Source organism: Lampetra planeri, chromosome 2 (genome assembly GCF_965212315.1).
Source record: "Lampetra planeri chromosome 2, kcLamPlan1.2.h2, whole genome shotgun sequence".
In the NCBI taxonomy this organism is placed as follows: Eukaryota; Metazoa; Chordata; class Hyperoartia; order Petromyzontiformes; family Petromyzontidae; genus Lampetra; species Lampetra planeri.
Genome location: NC_136108.1, coordinates 22,081,802 through 22,099,291, shown reverse-complemented (window position 1 = coordinate 22,099,291; position 17,490 = coordinate 22,081,802). Strand labels below are relative to the sequence as shown.

Sequence of the window (17,490 nt, the reverse complement as noted above, 5' to 3'; positions counted from 1 at the left end):
TACTAGTGATGAATTGGCATGTTATGTTTACGTGACAATCCTTACTAGTTGGTTGTGTCGGGTGGTGGCAGGTTTAATTGACACATTTATATATTTACGCAATCTAAGCCAAAAAACCTCTATTATGGATGATATTGGTCGCGAAAGCCTACATATTAAACGGGTATGGGGATACTCAAACGCCTCCGGCTGGGTGCTGTTCAGTTGGAGTTTGTCCCAGTGGATGAGAGGGTCGCTTCAATGAGATTTCGGGTCTCAGAAAGGAAGACTGTTGTTTGTGCTTATGCACCAAACAGCAGTTCAAAGTATTCGGCCTTCTTGGATAGAGTGGGTGCAGTGCTCGATAGAGTGCCGTCTACTGACTCCACAGTCTTACTGGGCAATTTCAACGCTCACGTGGGAAACGATGGAGATACCTGGAGAGGCGTGCTTGGGAAGAATGGTTCCCCTGATCTGAGCCCGAATGGTGAGATGTAATTGAAATTCTACACGTGTCACAGAATATCAATAACAAACACCATGTTCGAACACAAGGATGCTCTTAAGTGTACTTGGTACTAGAGCACCTTGGGCCGAAGGACAATGATTTACTTAATAATTATATCATCGGACCTAAGGCCGTATGTTCTGGACACTCAGGTGAGGGGAGGGCAGAACTATCATCTGATCACCACCTGGTGGCAAATTGGATCCGATGCTTGGAGCACCGACCAGATAGACATGCAAGGCCCAAACGAATAGTGTGGGTTTTCTGGGAACGGCTGGCGGAAGACCCAATGCAGAAAGATTTAAACTGCCACCTCTGGGAAAACTTCTCCTACACTCCAGCGGAAGTCATGGACATTGAGTGTATGAGTGGACAATGTTCAGGACCTCGATTGTCGATGCAGCTGCGAAAAGCTGTGGCCTGAAGGCAATTGGTGCCAGTCATGGCGGCAACCCTAGGAACCCGCTGGTGGATACCAGTGGTGAGGGAAGCTGTCAAGTTGAAGGAGACTTTCCGAGCTTTGCTCAGAAAAATGTCTCCTGACACGATTGAAAGGTACCGGCTTGCCAAGAGAACGAATGAACAAACCACTATGAGATCAAAAAATAGCACGAGACTACAGAGAAACAAAATCAAAGGCAATCTTTGACACGGAGGCACACGCAACACGAACCAGGCGGGGTGGCAGCAAACGCCCAACATCAGTGGAAGTTCCAGAGAATAACAATATAGCGACAACAACAACAAGAGTTAATTCTCCACAGCATAATCCATGCAAACATCGCCCCAAAAAGGCTGGACATGACGAAGCTCCATCACACGTGAACAATAAGCAGCAACAACAATTTTATTAAGTGTGATTTGAAAACTGGAATGGAACCAATAGGATGTACGTGCAACGGGAGTGCATTGCAATAACTAATGCACCACCGCTGCATCCCAACCCACAATATGTTTGATTCATTGTTGATTTTCTTTTTAGGCCCGATCGCATACATAAAATGTGTGTCGTAAACCTCCTCCACCAAATAATAAAGTTGTCACGTGAACAAAATAATCACATAACAGTACCATACACCTGTTGAAGCCAGACTAATTGACAGGAGAGGCTTTTTTTTATGGGGGATGTACAGCATATTACAAATAAATAATAAACTATTCCTCGATTGTATCAGATTTGCATTTCATTAACACGTAATGCTTACATTTAATTAACACTTAGTAACTTAAATTAATCACTCCGAATTGCTTTAAGCCAAGTCACCATCACTCATAAAGCAAAGGCTGAGGCTCAATAGATGTGGAAGGCTCAGGACATTTTCTGCTGAGCTTGAAACCGACAACATTCTTACTACAAGAATGGTATAGTATTTAGAATATTAATCTCCATCAGTTTATTTGTCCGTCTGTCCGTAAAGGGTGGGGGCGGACACATCAACTCTCATAAAGATATCGCAATATGAACGAAATTTTACTTTAGAGTTGTGTTGCTATTACAGACTTGTAAAGAAAGCCAGTCAAATTGATCAAATAATTGGCCAAAACGTTCAGAAATACGAGCACTAAAAGGATTCACCTCAGCAACCCGGTCCTGCTAGCAGAGGCTCACTGAATGTGGCAGCCTATATATTTGGCAGGTTTGAAGAATATGTAAAATAAATGCCAAGTAAATGTGAAATAAACAAAGAGAATTCGCATTAGTTCACTGATTGCATCAGTACACCATGTTTGGCAATTACTTTTCGCTCTTGTATTTTTTTTATAATTTTTTTATAATTTTTTTCAATAATTTAAACACATGTTTTGAGTTAAAGGATCGACTGCGAAGAATCATATTCTACTGCTCTCAGCTTAATTCGCACGTGAACAGTGTTCTTTTATATATATATTTTTTAACAAAGGTGACCCCTGAATTTTGGCTGGCTGACTCAAGTGCCTTCAAAATTTAAGCTCTCTTTCATGTATTTATTCCACTGATGGTATCTATGCATAGCTGGCAATCAATTTAACACGTAGGCTTTTGCGACCAATATTATTCACAATAAAAGTTTTTGGTTTCGATCGCATAAGTATTCGAAAGAAATACAAATAATTATAACCGCTCTGACAGCTACAGGCTTAGTGTGGCCTGGAAGCATATTATTAAGTAATACGTCTCTAAACTGCATTCCTTATAGAGGAAACATATGCTAATTAACTGATTAATAATATTTTATACTAGCCTGTTAGCCCGTCCTAGGACGGAAGCTGTAATATTTAAGATGTATACTCTTTGGTTCTTTCAGTAAAGTCACGTAGTTAGAAATAAAATAAAATGAAACAAATCACGACGTTTCGATCGCAACACATGCAATCGTCATCAGGTTGGACAACCACAGCAAGAAAAAACTGCTGAAGAAGGCGAGAGAGCTGCCGTGGCACGAGGTTATATAGACTATATAGGTAGGGTACATGGGTGGGGCTAAAGATGGGGGGGGGGGGGCAGAGTAAGATCTGCGGAGGCGACGGGAGAGCTAGGGGGAGAGAGAGGTGGGGGGTTGCCAATGCAGCAACAATGCCAATGCAGCAGCAATGCCAAACGCTGGGCATGCATGGGGAAATTAACTCGAAAAAACCCCGAGTTTTTTCACTTGTGTTGCGATCGAAACGTCGTGATTTGTTTTATTTTATTTCTAACTACGTGATTTTACCGAAAGAATCAAAGTGTATGGATTCCTGCAGTCACGAAAGCTTCAAATCAAGATTTAAGATGTAAATTAACGTTTTATTGTGATTGTACATTTTGTCCAAAGTGTCTTGGGTCTGGCGAGCTCTCCATCTCTGCTGTCTTCCTCTTTGCAAACGGCGTTTCTTAGCTGCAGGATCTTCGTCCTCCATCGTGTTTGGCAATCCTGGGCTGACGTATTTAGATCTTACGACACTCAACGTGCTCCAGCAGCTGGAACACTGCGAAAAAGGTTGCCTTGCGCTTTTTAGACACTGTATAGGGGCAGTGTGATCTGCAGAGGGGGCAATTTTAGCTAACAGAGGCAAAATAAGCATTAAAATTGGTTAAAAATGTACCACAATAGGCAAAGGCAAACAATCTATGTGGCTGTATATTCTGAAAAATACCCATAAATTCACTTTAGCAGTTTTCAAATCATATATCCTGAGACTGTTAACTGACAAATGTATATTATCCGATGAATGCTTGATAGCGAAGAGTGAATAAAGTGGAGTGCTGATACTATCTGAAGTAACTTAGCAAATAAAGAAGACCAAAGAGAAGCATTAGAGTTACGAATAAATTGATCAGAGTATAATTATATCTTATCTAAATGTAATGGCAGGGAATATTTAAACAAAGAATGTCATCAAACACTTTACTGCATTTCACTGTAGCACTGTATTAATGGCAGTGTTTGTTGCACGCAACTAAGTCATAAAACACATGACGTAATGTCACAGTAGCACTGTATTTAACGGACCTTCAATTCCTTTAAATTCACTGCTCTGATACTTACCTATCTTTTGCTTTTGCTCGCTGGGGTTGAAAACAATTGGAATTCGACACAATGCCTGCAAAGTAGCAGAGAAATGTTTATTGTAGCATAATTTGGAAGCGTAAAGTAGACTTACGTTAAGTTTGACATGCCGATGAAATAAATAAAGACACCAAATGCACTGTGATGCAACGTATAATTATTTATTGCCTTCACTTTCTATAAAGATACCTAAAATCGAAAGCGAACTTTCATAGCCGCTCGACCTTCTGCGTTAGTCTTAAAATACAGGCACACATGAATAATAATGAGGGGGGGGGGGCGCATGTGTAATGACGTCATGCGCGGGAAATACACACAGCCTTGTTTGGCTCGTTATATTCGTTGTTGCGTTGATTTCTTCATTAGCTTTACTTTCCATAAAGAAAGGTTCAATTTAAAGCTAATTTGCGTAAACAAATTTTCGTTTCCGCCCCACCTTCTTCATGCGGAATGACGTCACCCGTTCATGAGTATTAATGAGGGCTGGTCGACGTGGAGTGATGTCACGCGCGTTACACACATACATTCTTGGCTCATTATATTAGGAACTAGCGGTTAGTACCCGGCGTTGCCCGTGCGAAAAAGGCAGACACATGTAGTTACACACGCAAATCCATTGATACACACACGTAGAGTTACACGCACAAATAGACTCACACATACAAACATAGACTGAACAACAACAACCGCCATTCGCCACTAAGTGGCGGTGACGTCACAACAACACTTGTGCCAGGCTATGTGCACCTTGAGGCCACGTGAAGTGTCGAACGCCCGCTGGCAAGAGGTCACGGGGCAAACCCAGATGGCACAGGTCGACTGACTGAGACGACTGGCTGATGCACCACCTGTGGCCCCTACTGTGGCAACTTTCTGTGCTTTAGCCACCCGGCGCTCCGCTCGTTGTTGTGAGTGTCGCTCCTCCACCCTCCGTTGTTGTTGGAGGGTGTCTGCCTCCAACTGGCCAGTAGCGTCCTTCAGGAGCCTCCTCTATAGTGGCCGATCTTGACACGGCTGGTACCAGTCATCCGCAAGTGGACTCAGCTCCAAGTCCTCCTGTAGCACATCACTCCATGTCTTCTCCAGCCCGTGCCGCGCCCGTTTAGCCCCCTCGATCCGGCGAAACAAAAGCTGTTTAGGCATGCGGTGGCTGGCCATGCGGGCTACATGACTGAGGCAATGCAGCCTTGCCTGCCGGAGGTCACCGATGGGATTTTGTCCACATCTTTCAAGGATTTGTGAGCTCCTGACACAATGCAGCCTGGTTAACCCCAGGATGGATCGTAGGCAGGCCAGCCTAAATGTTTCTAACCGGCGAAGATGTTCCATTAGTCGGGTCCAAGTTTCGCAAGCGTAGAAAAGGGAGGGAATGGCCATGGGCGAGAAGACCTCAAGCTTCGTACGGAGTGATAGACCAGGTAGCTTCCACACAGCGTTACGCAGCCAATGAAAAGATACTGCAGCTCGACTGATTCGGAGTGAGACCTCTGCTGTTAAACCGGAGCCGGTCATTAGCACACTGTCCAGGGAAACTCTCCACTGTCTCCACAACTTCCCCATGACCAATTGGGAGTTGTGGGGGTGGAGTGTCCGATGGTACAAACATAGCCAGGCAGGTGCTTAGCTTTGGATGGGCTGATGGTAAGGCGCCACCTGTTGGTGGCAAGCTCCAGGTGCAGCAGCACCTCAAACTCCTCCTCCAAGTGAGCAGCCATTAGCAGATCATCGGCATACATAACGTGGTTGAGCAATAGGGAGCCATCCCTTGACCGCACCCGGGCATCGATCAGCCTCCCATTGTATCTGTAGCAGATGGGAATTCTTCCGGAACAGGCATTGAAGGCTCGACGAACTACGTGGCCCAATGTGGGAGCCAGAGGAACATCCCTGTTACACCCCAAGGTGTAAAGGGAATGGCTCTGACTCACGGTCACGTAGTTAAGACGCGGGGCCGCTCACCATCATGAAGGTCCTTAAGGATGGTGATGAGTGGGTTCGGGACTCGGAAAGCACGAAGAGCAACCCAGAGGCCAGGCCTACTGATGGTATCATAGGCCTTGAGCAGGTCAATAAAGCACACGCATGGACTAAGATGCACACATGGACCTACAGACACGCAAATAAATGGAGTTACACTGACTAACATGGAGGCATGCACACACAGCGACTAACACCCACGCACATGGACTGAGACACACACAAACACATATGGACTGACATACAAACACATCGACTTACAGACACACACACATATGGACTCACACACACATAGACATGAACTTGAGATACGCACACATGGAGTTACACACACATATCGACGTACACACATACAGCGACACACACACATCAACACCAACAACCGCCATTCGCCACTAAGTGGCGGTGACATCACCACGACGCTTGTGCCAGGTCAAGTGCACCTTGAGGCCACGTGAAGTGTCGAACGCCCGCTGACAGGAGGTCACGGGGCAGACCCAGCAGGTGCCACGGGTCGACTGACCAAGATGACCGAGATGACTGGCTGATGCACCACCTGTGCCCGCTACTGTACCAACTTGCAGTGCTTTAGCTACCCGGCGCTCCGCTCGTTGTTGTGAGCGTCGCTCCTCCGCCCTCCGTTGTTGTTGGAGGGCGACTGCCTCCAACTGCCCAGTAGCGTCCTTCACGAGCCTCCTCTACTGAGGCCGATCTTGACACCGCTGGTACCAGTCATCGGCAAGTCCACTCAGCTCCACGTCCTCCTGTACCACATCACTCCATCTCTTCTCTAGCCCATGCCGCGCCCGTTTAGCCCCCTCGATCCGGCCGAACAAAAGCTGTTTAGGCATGCGGTGACTGGGCATGCGGGCTACATGACCCAGCCAACGCAGCCTTGCCTGCCGGAGGAGCTCACCGATGGGACTTTGCCCAGATCTTTCAAGGATTTGTGAGCTCCTCACAGAATCCAGCCTGGTTAAACCCAGGATGGATCGTAGGCAGGCCAGCCTAAATGTTTCCAACCGGCGAAGATGCTCCATTAGGGGGGTCCACGTTTCGCAAGCGTAGAGAAGGGAGGGAATGACCGTGGCCGAGAAGACATGAAGCTTCGTGCGGAGTGACAGACCAGGTAGCTTCCACACAGTGTTACGCAACCAATGAAAAGATATTGCCGCTCGACTGATTCGGAGTGAGACTTCTGCTGATAAACTGGAGCCGGTCATAAGCACACTGCCCCGGTATGGGAAACTCTCCACTCTCTCCACAACTTCCCCATCACCGATTGGGAGTTGTGGGTGTGGAGTGTCCGATGGTACAAAATCCCAGGCAGGTGCTTAGTTTTGGTGGGGCTGATGGTAAGGCCCCACCTCTTAGTGGCACGCTCCAGTCTCAGCAGCAGCGTCTCCAACTCCTCTTCTGAATGAGCAGCTATTACCAAATCATCGGCATACATAACGTGGTTGACCAATAGGGAGCCATCCCTTGATCGCACCCGGGCGTCGATCAGCCTCCCATTATATCTGTACCAAATGGAAATTCCCCCGGTACAGCTATTGAAGGCTTCACGAACTACGCAGTCGAAATAGATGTTAAATAATGTGGGAGCCAGAGGACATCCCTGTCGCACCCCAAGGTGTACAGGGAAAGGCTCCGACTCCCGGCCACGTAGTTTTACCCGGGCCCGCTCACCATCATGAAGGTCCTTAATGATCGTGGGCAGAGGGTCAGGGACTCCGAAAGCACGAAGAACAACCCAGAGTCCAGGCCTACTGATGGTATCATAGGCCTTGACCAGGTCAATAAAGCAGAGATGTAGGTCTTGTTGGAATTCCCTACACCTCTGCTGTAGCAGACGGACAGAAAATATGGCATCTGTGCAGGACCGCCCTTTCCTGAAACCGCATTGGGGTTCCGCAAGCCTCTCCTCAGCGTGCCTAGCAAGGCCATGTTGAATAATCCTTGCCAGGGCCTTTCCCGGCACACTGAGGAGTGAGATGCCCCTGTAGTTCTTACAGTCTGTGCGGTCCCCCTTCTTAAAGAGGGGGACCACCAGGGCATCCTTCCAATCCTGCGGTACCCGTCCAGTGGTCCAGACTGTTGTTATGATGTCATATAGGGCAGTCTGTGCACAAACGCCACCCTCCCTCAGCATTTCGCTTGGGAGATCATCTCTGCCCGGTGCCTTTCCTGGTCTCAGACTCAGGATTGCCTTCAGTACTTCCTCAACAGATGGCACCTCAGCCAGCCACTCACAGTGGGTGATCTCTTCCAATATTTGAGGTACCGCAGCCTCAGCAGGGTTATCCCCACTTTGTGCCATGATGTATTCCTGGCTGAGAGATTTTCCCTCCCCCAGGACCTCACAGAAATGCTCAGCAAATCTGCAAACCTGTTCCTGGGGGTCGGAGATTGGATGACCGTTTTTCCCCCTAATGATGGTAATAGGTGTGGCGCTGCAGGTTACTTTTTTGATGGAGTTAAATAGTGATTTGTGATCGCGGGCCACTGAGGCAGACTCCATCTCCTCAGCAACCCGCGACCACCACCCATACTTGCAGCGCCTTATGGCTCTCCGAACCTCCGAGCGAAGGCTGTGGTAAACCTCCTCATTCTCTGACGTGGGATGCTGTAGCCGATGAGAGTGGGCCTGTCGCTTTTTCTCAATTAACCTGAACACCTCCTCTGTCAGCCAGGGTTTCTGGGGAGGTCTGGACCGCGTACCCAAAGCAGCCATTGCAGCTGCATGAGTCACAGTCTTAAACCTCGCCTATTTACCCTCGACATCAGGTGGAGTGGGGGACGATGCCAACCCCAGCTGCAAGCGATGATGAAATTCTCGTTTGCAACTTTCATCAGCTAACTGAGACCAGGCCACTTTTGGTTGGAATGGGGTCCTGGGTGTACACCCACCACCGGAGTGGAAGAATGGCAGGTGCATCTTACAGATGACTAGTTGATGGTCAGAGGGCAGATCAGGTCCACGATAGGTCCTGGTGTCAAGGACATGGGCTCGCATCCGCTGGTCCGTCACTATGTAGTCCAGCAGATGTTCTTGCTTGGACCCGGCATGCATCCATGATGTTGTGTGGATGCGCCGATGCCGGAAGAGCGTGTTGATAATTATAAGCCCATGGGCTGCACAAAAATCTAGCAGCCTCCTACCGTTGTTATTGAGCTGATCTGGCCCATGCCTTCCAATCACTCCAGACCAGATGCCAGCATCATGACCAACTCGGGCATTGAAGTCACCCAACAAGATGACTCTGTCCCGAGTGGCCACTTTAGCCAGCACCTGTGACAGGAGGTCATAGAAGGCATCTGACTCATCGGCCTTGCCTGCATCCCTCCAGGGATGTTCGTCTTCGGTGGGGGCATAAGTATCCACGACCACCACTCCTCGCCTCTGGTTGATGGGAAGGCGAGCCCAAAGTAGCCTGGGGCTTACAATTTCCCACACCTCACCGCCACGCTCCCACGCCCCCTTCATTCTTTTGTTCAGAAGAAGAGCCACACCCTGTTTTTTGGCAGTCTCCTGCCCCGAGTGGAGGACTGTCCACCCCTCATGGTGGCAGGAGCCAGAGCCGGTCCACCGGACCTCCTGAATACCACAGAGATCCAGGTGGTACCGGTCCAGCTCCCGACAAAGGAGTGGCAGCCTCTCCTCCGCAGTGAGCGTTCGAACATTCCACGACTGACACACACACATGGACTAACACACACACATAAACACTTTGAAGGTGTCCATTCGAAAAAGACACCCACATGGAGTTAAAGACATGCATGGCTCTACACGCACACACATATGGACTCAAAGACACACACATGGACTCACACACAAACACATCGACGGGCACAGCATTCCCCGATGATGGCACAGCTATCAGTATCGCAGTACTACGTATGAGTAAATAGCGTGACGTGAGCGATGGAAACAATAGAATTGCATTTAAGAAATAAGCAGAAATCACAGACTGGCAGAGAGTGGCAGCGTTATAAAAGCGCAGCAAAAAAAGGGGAAATTGAGCAACCCAAAAATCCGAAAAGAGTTTTGTGTACACAAACATAATTATTGTAACATGTCAACTTGTTTCATAATGGTAAACAATGAACCTGAGTTGTTATCTTCACAAAAACATAATTATTGTAACATCTGTGAACTTGTTTCATAATGTTGAACAATGAAGCTGAGTTTTTATCTGCACACACACATTATTATTGTAATGTTTGTCAACTAATGTGTTTAACAATAGTAAACAATGGACTTGAGTTGTTAGTGTAAAAAGCAAGGAAACTTGTACTTACCATAGGCGTGTTGAGGCCTTGTGCCATGCGCAGCCCCGTCCTGGCCTACATTGGCGAGGCAGCATAGTTGGCACGTTGCCAGGCTAGGGGCTGGGCCGCTACCCCCCTCCCCAGCATCCCCTGCCCGTGCAAGAATAATACGATGTAAGCAGTAAAATATTATTATCTACGGAGTCTGTAGTATAAACTGGACGAATCGTGTTGGGGGGGGCGAAGAGGACATGACACTGTGAATAAATATCCGCAGCATGATGTGTGTATGTGTTGGCTGTAAAACGCGTAAAAGAAAATGTCCCCCGTGAGCTGGAGCGAAGGCACATCACTTGGCAGGGTCCGCCCCCCCCCCCACACAATTGGTGTTGCTTGGTACGGTCGATGTCGTGCAATAAATAAATAATGAATAATAGAAACGGCACAAATGTGTTAATTAAACAACTTAAAAGTTTACGGATGGGAAAACGGAATAGCCTATTCCCACCACGGGGATTAGGGCGTGCCGCTGGCAAATTATTTCGGTCTTAACCCCCACCGTCCGAGAGCCAAATCTCCCGCAAGCGCGAGCGCACGGAGACTTTTATATATAAGAAAGAAGAAAGATAATAATTACAATACCTCCCCCTCCTCTGCCTCTGATCTCTGCACCTGATGGGTTCAGTAATGACGTCTTCTTGCTCTATGTAAGACCGGAAGCAGGTGGATGGCTTCACTATTCTGGCAAATCGCCCGATGATGCTGGATGTAATTACCAGCGAAACGTCGTATTCAAATTGTAAATGTTGTGGATTTACTCTCCAACACACCGGTGGGCTGAAGTAGTAAATAATTGGTGCGTTGTTTATGTGACAAGCCTTACAGGCTGTGTCGGGTGGTAGAGGTGCCTGGTAATCAATTGAATTCCGAAGAGATATATAATTTTCCTGATGATGACCGCTTGTGTTGCGATCGAAACGTCGTCGTTTTTTTATTTTCTTTGAAACTATCTACGTGACTTTACCGAAAAACCCAAAGAATATGAATTCCTGCAGTCACGAAAGCTTTAAGTCAGCATATAATACTCTGTGCATGCATTTTTCCGACTATTTCTTTCAGAATTTTGAGACTTGGTTGCTTTTTAATATTTATAAATCCAAATAATGCAATTTTGATTTTGTTGTAATGATTTAAGATTGTTTCTTATTTTACTATATGAACATGTTTAATTTGCTTATACAATTATGTTGTCTTTTGAACAGTGCCATACATTGACTATGTTGCACTGCTCACTGGCCCTGGAAATCTTCAATGCAACTATTACATTCGTGTTAACAAAGGATGTACACAGGATGAACTTTCCCGAGTATTTAGTAATACTCTGTTAAAATTGGAAGATCAAGGGATGACATCTATCTCCATGCCATTGATTGGAACAGGTAGGCATTTATTATGATTGTAATATGTGTGAATTTGAGAAATGCATGGTTCATATCAAATAAGCAAGTCGGATGTTAAGAGAGTTTCTATAATTAAAAAAATATTCCCAAATGTGTTTGAAACAGATTTTTTTCACAGTGGTTGACACAAACAAGAAATGTCTATAGTTTACATGTGTAGTGGTGATACGCGCTGGGGTAGGGATCGTGTGTCAGCACGTAGGGATTGGCTGTGTGTGTTGGTGACGCGCGCTGACGGTGGGGGATCAGGGGTCAGCGCGGGGTCATGGGTTGTGTGGTGGTGATTGGCTGTGTGCCGGTGATGCGCTTGAGAGGGAGTGATCGTGTGGCAGCGCGGCGTGATTGGTTGTGTAGTGGTAACACGCGCTGGGGAAAACGGATCGTAGGAACAGCGCGGCGTGATTGGTCAACTAAGGAGCGATGCTCACGTCGAGGTCCGCATACACTCCGTCTCCCGTGAGCGGGGACTATATAAGGGGATGCGCACAGGCGCACGGGGGGAGAGTACCAGCGAAGACGGAAGACGGAGGAAGAGGCGGAACCCTGGGACCCGGAGCCGAACGTCCGTGAGAGAGCCGGCTCGTGGGACTCGGAGGTTGTGGCCCACGCCCAAGCCGGGGTGGGCCTGTAGGCTTCACGGACGTTACGGAGTCAAGTGCAGTGTGTGTAGCCGGAGGAATAGAAGCTACACGAGTCAAGTGAAGTGTGTGTAGTCTGAGGAATAGAGACCACTCGTTGTATAGTGACAAGTCAAGATTTAATAAAAAGTGTGTTACCCGTCAAGGAGTTTCCTGCCATCATTCAATACTTCAACTGGCGTCAGAAGTGAAACAGTCTTCCAAGCATGGATACAAGGAAGACCCGTCGGACTCACGAGATTGACCGCGAGGATAACCTTGACAACTCGGGCCAGCTGGCATCGGGGGGTGAGGAAGAAGAAATGCCGACGCCGCAGGATCCGCCGAGGGCGCCGGACGAGCGATTGGGGACCGAAGCCGTGCTCCGCGAGGCGCACTCCCGTCTGGCGGAGCTGCTGCTCGCCGCCGCGTCCATCCTGGCGGAGATCAGCACGTCGGGAGGAGCGGGGACGTCGGCGGACTTTCAACAAGGTCGCCCCGGGGATTCCCGCCAAAATGACTGGGGGATTCCCGCCCTTTCTACTGCGCGGCCATCTTTTGGCGGGAACGGCGAGCACCACGTGGCGGCGGTTCTCCAAGCGCGCCCGCTTACGTCATCGACGCGCGCTGCGGACCGCCATCAGACACCCGCCATTGGGGCCGCCATCTCGCACACCGACGGAGCGGCGGAGAGGAACCACGAGGCAGAGGACGCCTTCATCTTTCAACAGCGCCTTCCAACATTGTCAGCCTTCAAGGCGGATGGCGGGGACTGGGCCCAATTCCAGCGCAGATTTCTGGCGCATCAGGAGATGTCCGCCTGGTCCGACGCTACGGCGCTGCGGGCACTGCCTGCTATGTTGGACGACAACGCGCTCGCGGCCTTCACGTCAGCACGGAGGTCGGACCGCTCCACGCTTAAGGCCGCATTGGGTCTCATGGCCAAGGTCTACGGACCTCCCTCGGCGTGTCGCCATCATTTCTACGCAAGGCGGAAGGCAGACACGGAGACCGTGCTCGCCTACCGGACGGCCTTGCTGGCTCTCGCCGACGCCGTGTTCCCTCGTATGGACGAGGAGGGCCAGGACGCGATGGTCTTGGAGCAACTGCTCAAGTTGGCGCAGGACCTGGGGGTCCCCATCAACACGGCCGACGAGATCGATATTTCTTCCTTGCGGGTCGCAACAAGTATACAGGCGCACGAGGTCCTTCAATGTAAACAGGGGGTTGTCTGCAACGCTGCCGTGGCCTCAGCTCCGGGCCCGGTGGTCACCGAACCCCGGGTTGTCAGCCCACGAGAGGAGGCGTTCACCACGGGACGACCGGGGGACTGGAGGTCGGGGGGTCGTTCGCCTCTGCGATCGGCCCGCAAGCTGGAGCAACCGAGATCTCCGAGGACCCTCATCACGTGTTACAACTGCGGCCTCCGGGGCCTAGTGGCGTCCGGTTGCCGCGCTCCACGTCAGCGCGCCATGGGACCTCGGCTGGACGACGACCAAGGCCCCAAGTCATCCCTACTAACCCCGGCGAGTCGCGGCGCTTCACATGCTCGGCCTACATGCACGACACACATGGGCCGTCGCATTGCGGCGGAGGAGAGCCGGTTAGGGATCGGGGATTCGCTTCGGCGAGGGGGGTTCGTGCGGGACCGAGGGGACATTAAATGGTCGGAGTTGGGGCACAGGATAGTGGCTGTGTCGGCTGGATCATCCGTCGTTATGGGATTCATTGATGGGGTCGAGGTCAGGGTGTTAGTGGACACGGGGGCGTCGGCGACTATTATATCGGACCTCATTTACAACATTCTCCCCATCCAATGTCGACCGCTGCTCCCAGTGGACGTGCCATTTTACGTCGCTAATGGGGGATCGTTGGGCATTATCGGTCAGATTAGGGCGTCCATTTGCATTGGAGATATAAAATTGTCGGGACCCGTTTTCGTTTCTTCTTCCTTGGCGGTTCCTTGTCTATTGGGCACTGATTTTTTGGCTAAAATGCCCGTTAAAATTCTCATCGATCAACGTTGCATTGAACTACCATCGGGTCGCCGTATTTCATTTTTGACGAACCCTACTGAAATTCGGACGGCGTGCGCTACGATACAAGCGTTAGCGACACAGACCGTGCACGTGCCCCCGGGTTCACAGATGTTAATTCCCCTCCGGTTGCGGAAACCGTGGGTGGGGGAGACCTCGGAACAAGGCATGCTGTTGGGTCCTTCAAATAGGGCTGTCGGGGGTCTCGATTTGTCGGTGGCTCACACTTTGGTTCGGGCTGACAAGGACCCGTTTGTGATGGTTTTAAACGCTGGGTCGCGGCCGGCCGTTATTCAGCAGGGCACCATGCTAGCTCACGCGGCACGGATCCCTGCGGAAGAGCGGCTGGTTGCGCAGGTTGATCCGAGCCCCACGGGGAACATTACAGCGAGGGAGGACCTTGTATGGGTCGATTCGCTGTGCGCGGACTCGAACGATTTGTCAACGGTACAGTTGGGTGCGTGCTTATCGGGATCGGCGCGCTGTAAACCGACAGTTGGGGAAGGTATGGGGGCGTTGGCTGCGACCGCGGGTGCACCAATCGGGGATGTTCCCGCTACCCCTGAGGGTGAGGACTCGCTACTCTCACTGTCGCTGATTGAGTGGGGCCGTCTCCAAATGGAAGACAGCTCCCTGCTAGCATTGCGCCGCAGGGTGGGGGGTCCCGAGGAGGGCCGGGAGCGAACTGGCTCCTGGGTACTTAAGCAAGGCCTATTAATGAGATGGGATAGTTTGTCTCGGCGGGACGCACTTGTGGTGCCTTCCGCTGTGAGGGGGAAGGTTGTCCTGGCCGCACATGAACGCCTCTTGCATTTGGGAGTAAACAAAATGCTTGCTCTGCTTCAGCGTGACTATTATTGGCCGGGGATGGGGAGTGACGTGGTAAATATTCTCCGTGGAGGTCGTGCGGGTTGCACGCCCCCAGTGCGTTCAAATAAAATTGATTGCGCCAGACGGAAACCACCGCCCGTGGCATCTAATCTACCGCTGCAATCTATTCAGGTCTCGCGCACTAACGAACTCGTTGCGCTCGATATTTTGGGGCCTTTTCCAGTCACGCCTAGGGGAAAAAGGTACCTGTTGGTGGGTGTCGAATATTTTACCCGGTGGCCTATGGCGTGGCCACTCGCCAACCAGTCGGCGGCGGCTGTGACGGACGCCTTTGTCCAGGGCTACGTCCTGGACAAGGGGGCTCCCGAACGCTTGCTGACCGACCAAGGGAAAATTTTTTCAAGTAAATTGCTGCAAGAGGTGTGCGACCTATTGGGTACTAAGAAGGTGCGTACCTCCCCGTACCACCCACAGACGGATGGGATGGTGGAGAGACTCCACAGGACTTTGACTTCTATGCTGTGCCAGCAGGTGTGTGAGGCACATGTTGATTGGGACCTGCAGGTCCCGGGGGTCCTCGCCGCGTATAGAATGGCCCCCCATTCAGCAACGGGATTTTCCCCATTCTATCTGATGTACGGTCGGGAAGCCGACCCGCCCATGGAAACGCAGCTGGGCCTGCCCGCACCACAAACAAATTCGAAATTGGCTGAACATATTAAATTTAATATCCATAAGCTGACAGAGGCAAGGGAGGCCGCACGGCTTAATTCGCGGGCTCGCCAAATTGCAAACGAGCGGTTGCGTGCACGGAAGGTGTCCGTGCACGACTGGAAACCTGGTGATAGGGCCTGGCTGCATTGCCCTCAGGCACCTTTGGCTACGTCGCCTAAATTGTTGAAGCCATGGCGGGGATCCGTGGAGGTCGTGCGGGTTGCACGCCCCCAGTGCGTTCAAATAAAATGGGGAAAGCATCGTTGGTACGTCCACCCCTCCCGACTGAAACCGTTCTCGCCTCCATATGGCCTCCCTTTGTGTCGTGAGGGCCGAGCATGTGACGTGACCGACGACCCAAGGGGGGAAATGTCTCTGCCTGATCCTCACGTGTCTCCGCCTGATCCGCTCCCAGGTGTCTCGGAACTGACAGCTGCCGACCACCGGCGGCCGGATCTTCACGGCGCGACCGGTCCTTCCAGGCCCGATCCGCGCCGTCCAGAGCAGCCGGAGCCACCGGACAGTCGTCAGCGTCCCGTTCCATACGACGGACTGGCCAGGCGGATTCGCGCTAGGTCACGCTACTTGTTATGATCTACCGATTGAGGAGGCGAGGCGGCCGGAGCGCCTCGTCACTGCATGTGGTCGCAGAGACACTGGACGCGTTCATTTTCTGGAATTCGCTTTTATTGTGTTGTTCGTCGGGCTGTACATAGCTTCTTATCTAGTTGTTGTTGTTGTTGACTTTTATTGCGTTGGTTGTCGATTTGTACATAAGTTGTTGTTGTTGTTGTTGAGTTGTTGTTTTTGCGTTACGGGGCACACTGGGGGGTGGGGTTTTCTTGTGTTGACGTTGTAGTGTGTTGTTGTTTAGCAGCCGGGCCGGCTGCGAGCTATGTGGGAGGGGGTGATGTAGTGGTGATACGCGCTGGGGTAGGGATCGTGTGTCAGCGCGTAGGGATTGGCTGTGTGTGTTGGTGACGCGCGCTGACGGTGGGGGATCAGGGGTCAGCGCGGGGTCATGGGTTGTGTGGTGGTGATTGGCTGTGTGCCGGTGACGTGCTTGAGAGGGAGTGATCATGTGGCAGCGCGGCGTGATTGGTTGTGTAGTGGTAACACGCGCTGGGGAAAACGGATCGTAGGAACAGCGCGGCGTGATTGGTTAACTAAGGAGCGATGCTCACGTCGAGGTCCGCATACACTCCGTCTCCCGTGAGCGGGGACTATATAAGGGGATGCGCACAGGCGCACGGGGGGAGAGTACCAGCGAAGACGGAAGACGGAGGAAGAGGCGGAACCCTGGGACCCGGAGCCGAACGTCCGTGAGAGAGCCGGCTCGTGGGACTCGGAGGTTGTGGCCCACGCCCAAGCCGGGGTGGGCCTGTAGGCTTCACGGACGTTACGGAGTCAAGTGCAGTGTGTGTAGCCGGAGGAATAGAAGCTACACAAGTCAAGTGCAGTGTGTGTAGCCGGAGGAATAGAAGCTACACGAGTCAAGTGCAGTGTGTGTAGCCGGAGGAATAAATGCTACACGAGTCAAGTGAAGTGTGTGTAGCCGGAGGAATAGAT

General features: G+C 50.7%; 1 protein-coding gene across 4 annotated transcripts in view; it reads left to right on the top strand.

Annotated features, from left to right (window-relative positions):
* LOC144729830 (protein mono-ADP-ribosyltransferase PARP14-like) overlaps nucleotides 1-17,490 on the top strand; it is a 117,051-nt gene that overhangs the window by 80,874 nt on the left and 18,687 nt on the right. For all 4 annotated transcript variants that reach the window (XM_078610363.1, XM_078610348.1, XM_078610364.1 and 1 more), the window contains one exon: nucleotides 11,526-11,702. In XM_078610363.1, coding sequence (XP_078466489.1) covers nucleotides 11,526-11,702 — 177 coding nt within the window. The remainder of the gene's footprint in view (nucleotides 1-11,525; nucleotides 11,703-17,490) is intronic.